The 12,500-nt window shown below is 41.2% G+C and overlaps 1 protein-coding gene across 17 annotated transcripts in view; it reads left to right on the forward strand.

The window, feature by feature from the left end:
- Positions 1 to 2,161, forward strand: part of LOC123509487 (synaptotagmin-7-like) — a 406,995-nt gene extending 404,834 nt beyond the window's left edge. For all 17 annotated transcript variants that reach the window (XM_045263784.1, XM_045263785.1, XM_045263786.1 and 14 more), the window contains one exon: positions 554 to 2,161. In XM_045263784.1, the coding sequence (XP_045119719.1) occupies positions 554 to 654 (101 nt within the window). In that variant the 3' untranslated portion in view covers positions 655 to 2,161. The remainder of the gene's footprint in view (positions 1 to 553) is intronic.
- Positions 2,162 to 12,500: the final 10,339 nt, after the last annotated feature.

The following is a 12,500-nucleotide window of genomic DNA, read 5'->3' on the forward strand; positions in this document are numbered from 1 at the left end:
TGTGCCTTTGTAACTGCATAGTGTTGTCTTTCTTTCTCTATTATTTGTTCATTTTTGTCTTTTTTTCTTCCTTTTTTTTTTCTTACTTATTTGTAGGTGATTAATATCTACTCTCAATACTGACTGTTTCTTCTATAACTTTTACCTATTCTTTCGTAGATTGCCACACACCTGTCCTCAACTCTCCCTTTTACAAAAGTCAGATGAATTACTTTGATACGTTTACGTCACCAATATCTTCCCTCATTTTTCTCTTCTTTATTCTTCATTTTACCTTAAATGAGGTAGACTAACTCACCCTATTCTGTCCTAAACTCCTTAACACCTGTCCTGGTGTCACTAACACCTGTTGACATTTAGAACTCCACAACACTTCATTATTTTTCTCCCTACTTAGACAAACACACCCAGAGGCTCATTAACACCACCTTGTGCACTAACACTTGTAATTCCAACACAATACTAACACTAGCGGCTCCCTAACACCTGTCTCTATCAATACCTGTCACCTAGTAGCACCTAACCTCCACTAACACCGTGCCCCGCCACACAGGCAAGGCGGGCAGCGGCACTTCGGAGACCAAGCACTGGAGCGACATGATCACCAAGCCTAGGCAGACAGTGGTGATGTGGCACCGCTTGAAGCCAGAGTGAGCCTCCATGGCACTTCCTGCCCTCCCCTGGCACCCCTCTTGTGTGAGGTGACGGGGGAGGGAAGGAGGGGAGGCATTGACCGACCAACCAACACCACCACTACCCACCACCACCACCACCACTATCACCAGCAACTACAACTACAACAACTGCAATCTGAATCTCGCTCAACCACTGCGTCTCGAACCCTCGAACCCTGAGAAGGGGAGAAATTAGAGCCAAAATTGATTAGATACAAAATATAATGTCATTCTTAGTAATTCATGTCAATCACGTACTTGAAGAGAACTGTTGCATATCTGTCCGTAAATACGTGCAGTCTTCACCCCATGGTAGTTATAGCGGCGAGTGTGTGCGTGCGTGCGTGTGCGTGTGTGCGTGAGTGAGTGAGTGTGCGAATGCGTGTGAGTGAGTGCACCACCACCACCACTACCACAGCAGTAGCGGGCGTGTCCGGTGTGCGAGTGCCCTCAACCTACCTGTCTCCCCCGCACGTCGCCGGCCGCCACACCCCCAACCCCTACCCCTGCCGCGCTGACTCGAACCTCCTGAAAGTACCAACCACACGTATACAATCGAAGCGAAGTCAAGCGTTCCCTGTATGAATGTAGCTGACGCCACTGCACGCAATCCAAGCGTCACCAATATGCAAGACTAAAGCTGTAGTCGACTGGCTAAGCAAGATACACAAACACGCTCCTAAGCAAAGTAAGTAAGTAAGCAAGCAAACCAGCAAGCAAGCAAGCCAAGCAAGCGTCACTACCTCCCCTTTATTACCCTGGCCGCCTTATCCAGCAACATGAACTACGTAACTATTCCCCTAAACGACGCACAAAAGATGATAAAGTTAAAAAAAGACGCGACGCTGTTAACTGTTTCCTTAGCGTTCGTTCATTCCTTGGTTGAGTGTTTGATTGACGCGAAACACACTTGCTTTTAAGACTCGGGGCTCAGGGGACAGCATCCACCCCAGCCTCCCTCCCCCTCTCGCCACCCACCGTCCCCCTGCCCCGCCGTGACTGGACAGGCTCCACTAAAGATTCTAAGGGGGGCGTGGGTGAGGCCGCGGCGAGGCGAGGTATGCGGACGTGGCAGTGCGGTGCCCCAGCCCGAGCATTTGTTAGCGGGAGGCAGCCTCGGTTATCTCTTGTTATCGTTGTCGTGGTCGTCCCGCGTTTGGGTGGCGGTGCCCGGTGGGTGGTGGGCGCCGCGGGGCCTCGGCAGCCTCGCCACCAACCACCCGCTTGCACTTCAGTGTTTTTCACGGCCCGCCGCCGCCGCCGCCGCCGCCGGTGCCGTTCTTTCGTATTGTTTGATAGAAAATGGTGGAGTTGTAGGTAAAGTTTTTTTTTTCTCCTCGGATACTGTTTGTAATGGTCATATACATAATATATATATAAATATATTTTGCTTTCCTCGGTTGATACATGGTAGGATCTCTTTGTAATATATTGTATATGTGGCTCAATACATAGAGATATATAAATATATATATAAAAAAATGAATATATGAAAACAACTTTAGCGTAGTTGAAGATAAAAAAAAAACAACCCCCTAAAAAATACAAATAAAAAAAGACAAAGCATAATTCTTGAAGTACCGCGGAGTGACACACACGGGACGGTCGCCGTGAGTCGCGGCGTGCGCAGTGCTGCCAGGCTCAGCGTCAAGGTCTAGCGAATGGGATGGTGGACCTTACAGCACGTGCCATACACTGACAGACATTAACATATTACTGTATTGGACGGGGGAGCCGCGCCTGCAGGCCCGTTCCTTCGCTTTGATCAAGGCTTGTTCTACACCCTCCCCTCCTCACACCCCCTATCCCAACCATGGCTCCCCACATTTCCATACCCCCTCCCATCACGTCTCCCGAGTCAGCTCTCCTCCTCCACTTACCACTCCTTTATACTTTGACCTTCCCTCCCCTCGCCCACGTCCCTTCTCCCCCCTCTCCCCTCCCCCCTCCACCACCACTCCTGCCTTCACTCAATTGACCATTCGCACAGGGCAGCTAATTATCATATTTTGGGGGGTATGTACGTGTCTTTTGCTGTTTATGTGTGTGTACGTATTATGTAAACAACTAGGCAACCAACGAAAGGCTCTCTCTCTCTCTCTCTCTCTCTCTCTCTCTCTCTCTCTCTCTCTCTCTCTCTCTCTCTCTCTCTCTCTAGGATCCAAAGAGCTGGCCTCCAGATCCTCGTATTTTTCCTCTTAGAATATCGAAGCCTTAAATGATTGAAACTGTAATCCTTTCCTCTTTTCTTCCTCCTCCTCTTCCTCTTCCTCTTCCTCTTATTCCTCTTTTCGAAATCCAGTGCTGTCCCAAATTCACTGTACTTAAGCAGTTTTTCGCCTCTTAATGTACAGTAAACTATTTCTTAAGGTAAAGACAACATGCAGTCCTTTCGTCTTCCTCTTCCCTTCCTTGACCTCTTTTCTCCCTTTCATCCTCCTCCTCCTCCTCCTCCTCCTCTTCTTCCACTTTTCTCTCCTTCGCACCACTCCACAGCCCCTAAATCTCTTCCGCAAAGCTTCCTCCTCCTCCTCCTCCTCCTCCTCCTCCTCCTCCTCCTCCTCCTCACTCGAGTTTCTGGTACCGTTGGGATCATCTTTACACACACACACACACACACACACACACACACACACACACATGGGTACACATTATTTATGCAAAAAGGCCTAAGAACCAAACCCAAAGCACACACTACACACACCAACACCCACACACACACACGCACACACACACCCACCCACACACACACACACACACACACACACACACACACACACACACACACACACACACACACACACACACACACACACACACACACACACACACACACACACACCTGTATATCTGTATAGCGGTGGTGAAGTAGTTTGTGATGTACTATAGATAACTGTCATCGTGGAAATCTCTCTCTCTCTCTCTCTCTCTCTCTCTCTCTCTCTCTCTCTCTCTCTCTTACTTCCCCCGTACTCCGGATTCTAGCCAATGACAACGCACGTCTTAATTGTATTTTTTGGACCAATGAAGCACCGTGTCTCTTAAAGTGGGCGGGGCCTTTAGTGAAACCAGCCAATCAGCGCATTGCTCCCTTTCCCTGACAGCCAATCACAGTGCTTTATTCTGGCTGGTGACATAACTGGAAAAAAAGTGAAAAATAGAAGGAAATTATAATGGTATGCAAATTGACCTTGAGTAAAAGTGATAGAAAAGTTATTATAGACGGTAAATGAATAAGTCGACGTGTGTGTGTATGTATGTATGTATATGGTTGAGTCACTGACATGTGTGTGGTTAGTATACGTGCATGCATACATACGTGCTCTCTTCGGCTTGTGATACATATCGTGCTGTTTTATTTGTGTATTCTTTTTTTATGTATGTTTAGAAAAATGTGTTGGTGGAGAAAAGAAAAAAAGAAAAAAGAGAAATAACGAGGAATGATAATAATTGCTGTGATAATGATAAATTTTGCTCTGTGACTTAGGAAGATGAATAGAAAAACGAAAAAAAAATGGTTAAAAAAAATTACAATATTAAACTATTTTTTAAGGAGAAAAAATTAAGAGAAAAATATATTACGAAAAAATGATGAAAAATAACACTACTACTACTTCTACTACTACTATCACTACTACTACTACTACTAACTTACTAACTAAAAGAAGCAGTATTGCCATCAGTATTTCCTTGTTTTTTTCTAAGTGTTGTGGTGGGCGAGCGTGATATGAGCGTTGTCAAGTCACTCTGAACGATCCTTTCTGAGGCATCTCACAACCCGAGCGACCATGATGTTGTTGTTTTCAGAGTCCTTCAGTCTGTATCAAAGCCTTTCGGATATTTCCTTCTCTGTGTGTGTGATGGCGTCCCCTTTTCTCCTTTTCCTTCCTCCCTTTATCCCCTCTTCCCTTCCCCTTTCCCCTTTTCTCCTCTCCCTCCTTCTCCTTCCTTCATTCCTTCCCGTAGACTCTTTTTTTCCCCTCTCCAGCAGATTTAAAGGGGGAAATTATCAATATCCAGAAGTGAAGAATTTTGAAAGCGTTAGTTTGCGAGAGAAAAATATTAAGTGTTTAGGGAAAAAGTGAGTATAAAGTCCTTTGGTGTGATTTTTAGGTTAATTATCTTATTTATTAGAGATAGTGTGTCTTACGGTGATGTGTATTTTTTGCCTAATTTAATGGGTTTGTTGCATTAGAGGTAAAAAAATAAATTATGGTGATGATGATGATGATGATTAATGATGGTGATGCTTCTATGTGCGTTTAAGTAAAACATAAAAATGATGACAATAGATACATCAAAAAATATATATCTAAATAAAAAATCGGTCAGTGGCAAGATTGTTTTTTATAATTTAGATACCGGGGAGTGTTTTCTGTGGTGAGCATTCCGTTTTCTTCCATGAGTAAGTGAGTTGCGTTTTCTGTAATCATTCCTAGCGCGTGTATTACATTTTCTTTGATGATTACTAGTCCCTTAAGTTTTCCATGGTTATAACTAGCGTGTGCATTACGTTTTCTTTATTACTAGCGTGTGGTACGTTTTTTATGGTTATCACTAGCCTGTGTCTTACGTTTTCTTTTTGAGTAAGTACTAGCGTGTGTCTTAGAGTACCGCCTAACGCAGGTGTAATGAAATACAGTACTAACGTTGTTTGTATCGCTAGGATTAGCCACTCAGTCATCGGCTAGTGAAGTTATTCAGTCCCAGAATTAGAAGCCAAGCTGACGTACGTACTCCTACTCAACCAAAACAATAACGATAAAAATAGTGTAAAAAATGTATAAGGATCACATGAAAACCAGTTACTTCAGTTTGTTTTTGGACTGAGTGAAGTTTTTGTTCGTTTCTGTTTGTCTTTCTCCCTGTAAACTTGTCTGATTTTTTTTTTTTTTTAATTGGTAGATAAAGTGGACCTGACTTAACTTATCCCTGATCTGAGTTAAGTTAAGTTAGGTGAACTATCTATCAATCCACCCGTCTGTCTATCGGCATATTGATCTATCTTTGCGTAAAAGTAACGAAACTTAACCCATTCCAGAAGTGACTTGGGTTGAATTAGACCAACTATCCATCAAATTACCCACGTATATATGTTTATTTGAAGGTAACCTAATTTAACCTCACCCAAACTGATGGAGGTTAAATTAGGTACGTTACCCTTCTATCTATCCATCTGCTTACCTCTCTATTTTATCTATTTATTTACCCTAACCTAACCCAACCTAACCAAAGCAAACTCAACCAAACCCAGCGTGACCAAAGATGTAGCTACTGTGTCTGGTCTTCATGGGGTCCACAAAGTAACACATACTAATAATAAAGGCCAGAACTTTTTGATAATAGATATAAACTAAAAAAAAAAAAAATAATGCCGTACTATGGTTTATGAGTTTATTTTTCTATCACACATATTATTTTCCGTTCGAATATATGAGCTGTGATTTCTTGTGTTATTTTTCTATAGAGGCTACGAGAGTATAGACGCTACCAGTAAATAAAATAAACACAAAAAAAAACAGTAAATAAAAAAAAAGTGTAGAGGCGTTGAAAAGTGACCCCGTTGAGGAACATAAAGAGAAGAAAGGTTGACAAACAGATGACAGTCGCTTGTTCCCGCCCTCCTTTCGAAGCTTCCGGCGCGCGCGAGTGAACCAGTGAACCAGTGAACCAGTTGATCCGCTGCTGTCTGTCTGTTTGTCTGTCTGTCTGTCTGTCTCTGTTTTGTCTGTCTGTCTGTACATATTTTAGCCATGCGACGTCTTTCCCCCTCATTCCCTCCCCCCCCCTCCCATCTCCGCTTTGAAAACCCCGGTTGCCCTTAACAGTGAATGTGATTACAACTTAAGAAATATAGTAATGAAACTCAATGGATATGTGTTTTATTTCATTGTCCCTTGTGTGTGTGTGTGTGTGTGTGTGTGTGTGTGTGTGTGTGCTTCCTTTTCTTTTTTTTTTTCTTTTTGTTCTTTTGTATAACTCCATGGTATTTGTTTTGTCGTAAAATGTCACACTGAGATAAGGAATAAGGTGAGTAAGGGTTATTGTGACTCTCTCTCTCTCTCTCTCTCTCTCTCTCTCTCTCTCTCTCTCTCTCTCTCTCTCTCTCTCTCTCTCTCTCAAATTACGTATTATATTGAAAAGGATGTCTTGTTACTTTGATTCTTTTTTATAGTCTACGGAAATTTCTATTTTTCACCATTATTTTCATGTACTTCTTTCTCATTGTGATTTTAATATTTTTTTCGTCAAAGTTCATCACAATTTCATTTATTTTTACTTTGATTTTTGTAAGATAATAAGACACTGCAGTAACGAACTATTAAGAACCTAAACCACATATTAAGGATTTCCAAGTAAACACACCACACCTAACAAAACCGAACTTGCATCTTCATCTTCATAACTACACGCAGAGGATGAAGAATGAAAGAAAAGAACGCTAAGAAGAGAACAAAAACCTGAAGAAGTTCTAAATTACTAAAGTTTGAAGCCTCGAGCGAACCAGTGAACCAGTGAAGCAACGAGCGAGTTCAGTTCCTCCGAGGCGAACCAGTGGCGGAGCAGCAGAGAAGCAGAAGAGTGGAGTGTCTCAGGTATTTTTCAGTGGGATTTTAGTTGTTAGTTCCCTTTAACCCTTTCAATACTGAGACATTTTTACCTTGATTTTTGTGTATGGTTAGACGATCTTATTTGCATTTGGAAGGGTCTGTGGAGGTCAAAAGAATAATGGCCAGAATCTTTGCTATTCTAATCGCAATTCTTGGTTCTGAATCTGTATAAGATCACCAAATAGTGACCAGAGTGAATATGAAAACTGAAGAGATTAAGAGTGGATTTGTTAGAACGTTGCTTGACTTCCTTTTTGGCGAATTTGTCTGTAAATGTTTAATAATTAGGTTAGAATCGAGTGTATGAGGAAAAGTCTTGTAGGTTATGCTTTTAGATGACTTATTATGCTGCTTAATTCGTGTTTATGATTTGATGTGTCCAATGTTTTAGGCGATTCTTTTTTATTTCATTTTTTAGGTTCGTTATGCCATTGAATTTAGTCTAGTGGTTAGTATTTTTTTTCTTTTTTCTTTATTTCATTTATTTATTCTTTTTTTTGGGGCTAAATGTATATTTGACACTATTTACTTTTTTTTTTCAGTTCTTTAGTCAACATTTAACGCAGCATGTCAAGTCTCTCTCTCTCTCTCTCTCTCTCTCTCTCTCTCTCTCTCTCTCTCTCTCTCTCTCTCTCTCTCTCTCTCTCTCTCTCTTAATAGTGTTTAATTAATTCATCTTTTGGCTATTCATCTACTTAACCTTATTGTCTTATTACACTGCTACCTGGCGCATTAACATAACAAATTCACTGAAACCAAGTCACATCCACCTTTATTACTCCTTACTTCATGCTAAGTTGCCGCTCGCTTCACATCGTGTCAGCAAAACTAGTCTATTTAGTATGTCATTCTCCATTTCTAGTCTAGTGTGCCGTTCCCTTATCTCTGCCTCGTATACAGAATCGCTTTGCACTCCCACCACGACGATATCCAAAGACCCCAGAAATGATCAACCGGGTTCTCAAGACCATTTCACTCGCCAATAACGAAGAAAACTTGTTAATCCATCACTAGAACCATAAAAACGTCTTAAGAAATCAAGTGGCGCCTCATGTAGAGCCTTTAGAAAGCAGTGGAAAGGAGATGCGGGCTGGAAAGTCACCGGAAAACAGTCTACCAGATAAACTCCACTATCATTCGCAGTTTCCTACTTTTTTGAGCCTCTGAAGTGCGTCTACTACATTAGGACTGGCCCTGTGAATATCGGAAGCTTGGAGTGTTTATATTTGCAGAGCGTTGGGGCCTCTGATAACTGGCCGGCTCTTCCATTTACGAGGGAATTACTGCGAATGTTCATGGAGAGACTCCCTCCCCCTTTACTATTAACTGGTGAGTGGCTGTTATATTTTTACGGGAGCATGATAGGAGAGAGAGAGAGGTGAGTGTGGAGGGGGTGAGGGATATGGGTGTGGAGGTAAAGAGGGAAGGGTATGGAGTGAAAGTGAGAGGAGTGTGGAGGGAGGGAGAAAGGGGTGTGGAGGGAGAGAGTGTGAGGGTGACATGTAGAATAGAATATTAAGAGAGAGAGAGAGAGAGAGAGAGAGAGAGAGAGAGAGAGAGAGAGAGAGAGAGAGATGGGGTGACATGTACAATTGAATATTAGAGAAAGAGAACCAGGAAGGGATGTGGGATAGCATGTTGATGATCACTTTATATCTAATTAACTTTGTCAGGCTGAAAGTATGAGTCATATTAAGTATCAAGTATTTTGTTCTCTTTTTTAAATTAATTCATCATATCATAGAATTGTATAATAAAGATCACTCCTACAATGAGGGAAGACAAAGAGGCGTAGTATTATAATGAGGCAAGGCTGAATGTACCTTTATTGTCACCGTAAATATAAACACCAATTAATGATGTCCTTTTATCGCAAACTCATCAGTGTTACAAGCTGCAAACACTGCGAAAACACAACATTCCCCATAACCACACACACACACACACACACACACACACACACACACCGTAATTCACTAAACCTTTCAAACTCACTCTCTTCGATCGGTATTTAGAAACACTTTGCCCTCTTATTACGACTATTTGCTAAAGCCACAGAGATTATTGACCTCGTTCTGAAATGTTTCTATTATTACGCCCTTCAGTACCATGACGCGTTTTCATATTTATTCTGGTTCCTTAATGGTAATTTTATACAGCTTCAGAAGCTTATGTTGGGATTGAAATAGTGAAGACTGTTGCCATTAATCTTCTGACCTCTATAGACCCTTTCTAATGTCAATAAAACCGTCTAATCATATCCAAAACTCAAGGTAAAAGATGCGTCTCAGAACAGGAAGAATTAATAATGAAGAAATCACATTAATCTTTCGCTCCAACAGTAAAAGGAAACCTTCAAAACCCGTGTAGCTTTAGTCGGAGTCTTTTGAAATCGGTGTTTTGAGAATATGGTCTTAAATCAACCCAGACACACCAACAATTCATTACCACTGCCAGACGTACGACAAGCCCAGCAATCCCTTAAACACTGAACTAATCCCATTTAGGTATTCCTTTATTAACCTGCCATGCATTACAGGTGGACAGGTGGGCAGCCTGGCGTGACGGGCCTGCAGGGGAAGTGGAGGCGGTCGTGACGGGAAAGAGGGGAGAGGAGGGGAAGGGGTCTGAATGATCCTGTCTCTCCCCTTCCCTCTCTCTTGTCCTGCCTCTTCCCTCTCCCCTCTCCCCTTTCCCCTTTCCCCTCACTGAATTATGGCAGGATGTTGAGTATCACTATAATGCAGGTTCTGAATTACCATCGTAAAGTATATGTGCAGAGAAAGAGAGAGAGAGAGAGATGAGTGAACTGCTTCGTATATTGGTTTATTTTCATAATTATACCCGTCCATGAGAGAGAGAGAGAGAGAGAGAGAGAGAGAGAGAGAGAGAGAGAGAGAGAGACTTAAGTGTTTAGCATATTGGTTTATTTTCATTATTATATCCGTCTTTCTCATAGGAACATTATTTTTATTTCTTATGTTATTTGTTTATCTATTTTATCTATTTATTTGTTGTTGTTTTTTCGTTATTATCGGCTTGGCAGTGTCGTGTATCCAATTGCCATATCATTTTTACCGCTATTTTCATTTCTACACTTAACTTTAATGTATAATGACACTTATTACGAAAAGGAGAAAGTAGGATAGTTCATCAGAGTAAGGTAGGGATGCAGAGGTACTTGTGATACCAGTTACCGGGAGAAAGATTGTGGGTAGACAGAGAATAAGATAGAAAGACGTGCTGAAGCGTGACGTGAATGAATTTGTACTAGAAGAAGAGGACGCAATGAATAGAAACAAATGGAAGGTTTGCTCAAGCGGCTGACCTTGCTACACAGTGGGAATAAGGTCGTATGAAGAGGAGAAATAGAGGTACTTCTGAAATACCACCAGTGTTCTATGGGACTCGTGTTTGTGGAAGTATTGACCACAGTGACAGATAAAGGATCAAAATTTTTAGGGGGCAACCTGAATTTCTGTACCCCTTGAGATTGGTGGCGAGCTTTATCAGCTGGGGATTTTACTCTTTTAAAACTTAGCAATCTTGAGGGCGTTTTTAAGCTATTTATTGTGTAATATGAGCACTCATGATTTATCAATGTTTAAATAATTAGATTTATTTTGCTCAATAATAGCTTTTATTTATATTATTGTTCCATATAACTTGCTCCTTATATACACCCTCGCTCATAATAAAAAAAATTAGAGGCTTCAGCTCTCTCAACCCCATCCTGGATCCACCACTGATTGACTGGTGGAACAAAGAAAGAGAAGGAAGGAAGTCATTAGGATTTCAATTCGCTACTCATATTTTTAATCATCCTTTTAGCTCATCTCTTTAACTCCTTCAGTACCATGACGCGTTTTCATATTCATTCTGCTTACTTTTTGGCGATTTTATGCAGCTTCAGAAACTTAAGTTGTGATTGAAATAGTGAAAACTTAGGCCTTTATTCTTCTGACCTCCATAGACCCTTCTTAATGTTAATAAAATCGTCTAATTGTACGAAAAAAAAAATCGAGGTAAAAAAAAATGCGTCCTAATACTGAAGGAGTTATGATTGGCTACTTCTGTGACTTTTTTTTTTTTCTTCTTTTTTTTTTATTGTCCTTTTGCATTCCTTGGCTAGCAGCTTTGCATCAAAAGCGCCAAGGATCGACTGATACAAAGTGCCCCGTCTTGTGCACTGTTTGGTGTTAGTCAAGCCTTATAGTGCGAGAAAAGGCATTTGTTATTTTTGGCTCCTTACTCGACCTCCTTAACTTACTTGATTGCTGCATCTCATTATACTGCTAGGGAAAGAACACGTCTTGTTCTTGGCACTCTAATCATCTCCCTTGCTTTTCCTGACTCGAATATTGTCCACCAGTGCCTACGTTTGTGAGTACAGTCCCTGATCCCATACAATATCACGGTTCGATCATCTATTGTGTTCCTTCAGGAGGTTGAACTTGAATAACAACAAAGCCTCGCCACAATGCCTTATGCCAATTATCCACTTCCTTCTTAGAATGTAATTTAGGATGTCACTCACAGGCTTTGCTTTTCTTCGTTTCTAATGTTCAATTCTTCTGTATTTTTATGCTTTCGATATTATAATTCCAAAGAAGCTGTATAGGATTTAGTTACAATGTGTGCTGTGTAGTTTTCTGTGTATAATTTGATCAAAGAGAAATATATTTTAATGGGAAGCTAAGGAAGGTTGCTCCGTTCTGACTGTGACTGTATAACTGGATGTAAACTTTTATTAATTGTGTAAGACTTGGAACTCCTCATATAGCGGAAAAAGGATCCAGACTGTAACAGTGAATAAGAAATATATATATATAATTCCTACCTTGAGAGACGGTGGCGTAGTGGATAAGGTGGTGAGTGTGGGATCGGACAGATGTCGAATCCCACCACGTGCCGCCGTGAAACTTTGTCATTTGTCGAGTGGTTTAACGGTACGTATGTACAGTACAAATCACCATGATACCCAGGTTCTAGGATGGAGGTTTAATTATCTTACACCAAAGTAATTTGGTCATTAGGTACCACTTTAAATAATGGATGGAAGCTGAACAATGTTTCCCATACTCTGCAAGTGGACCTACAGGCACTCTAGGCCATAACATGAAAATAGGAAAAAAAAGATAGAGTTTCACATTATTGTAAGTACCCGATTCAGGTTTACAAAGATACTTTTTTATCCAGTTAGTAATGTAGAAAA

Source organism: Portunus trituberculatus, chromosome 27 (assembly GCF_017591435.1).
Source record: "Portunus trituberculatus isolate SZX2019 chromosome 27, ASM1759143v1, whole genome shotgun sequence".
Taxonomy (NCBI): domain Eukaryota; kingdom Metazoa; phylum Arthropoda; class Malacostraca; order Decapoda; family Portunidae; genus Portunus; species Portunus trituberculatus.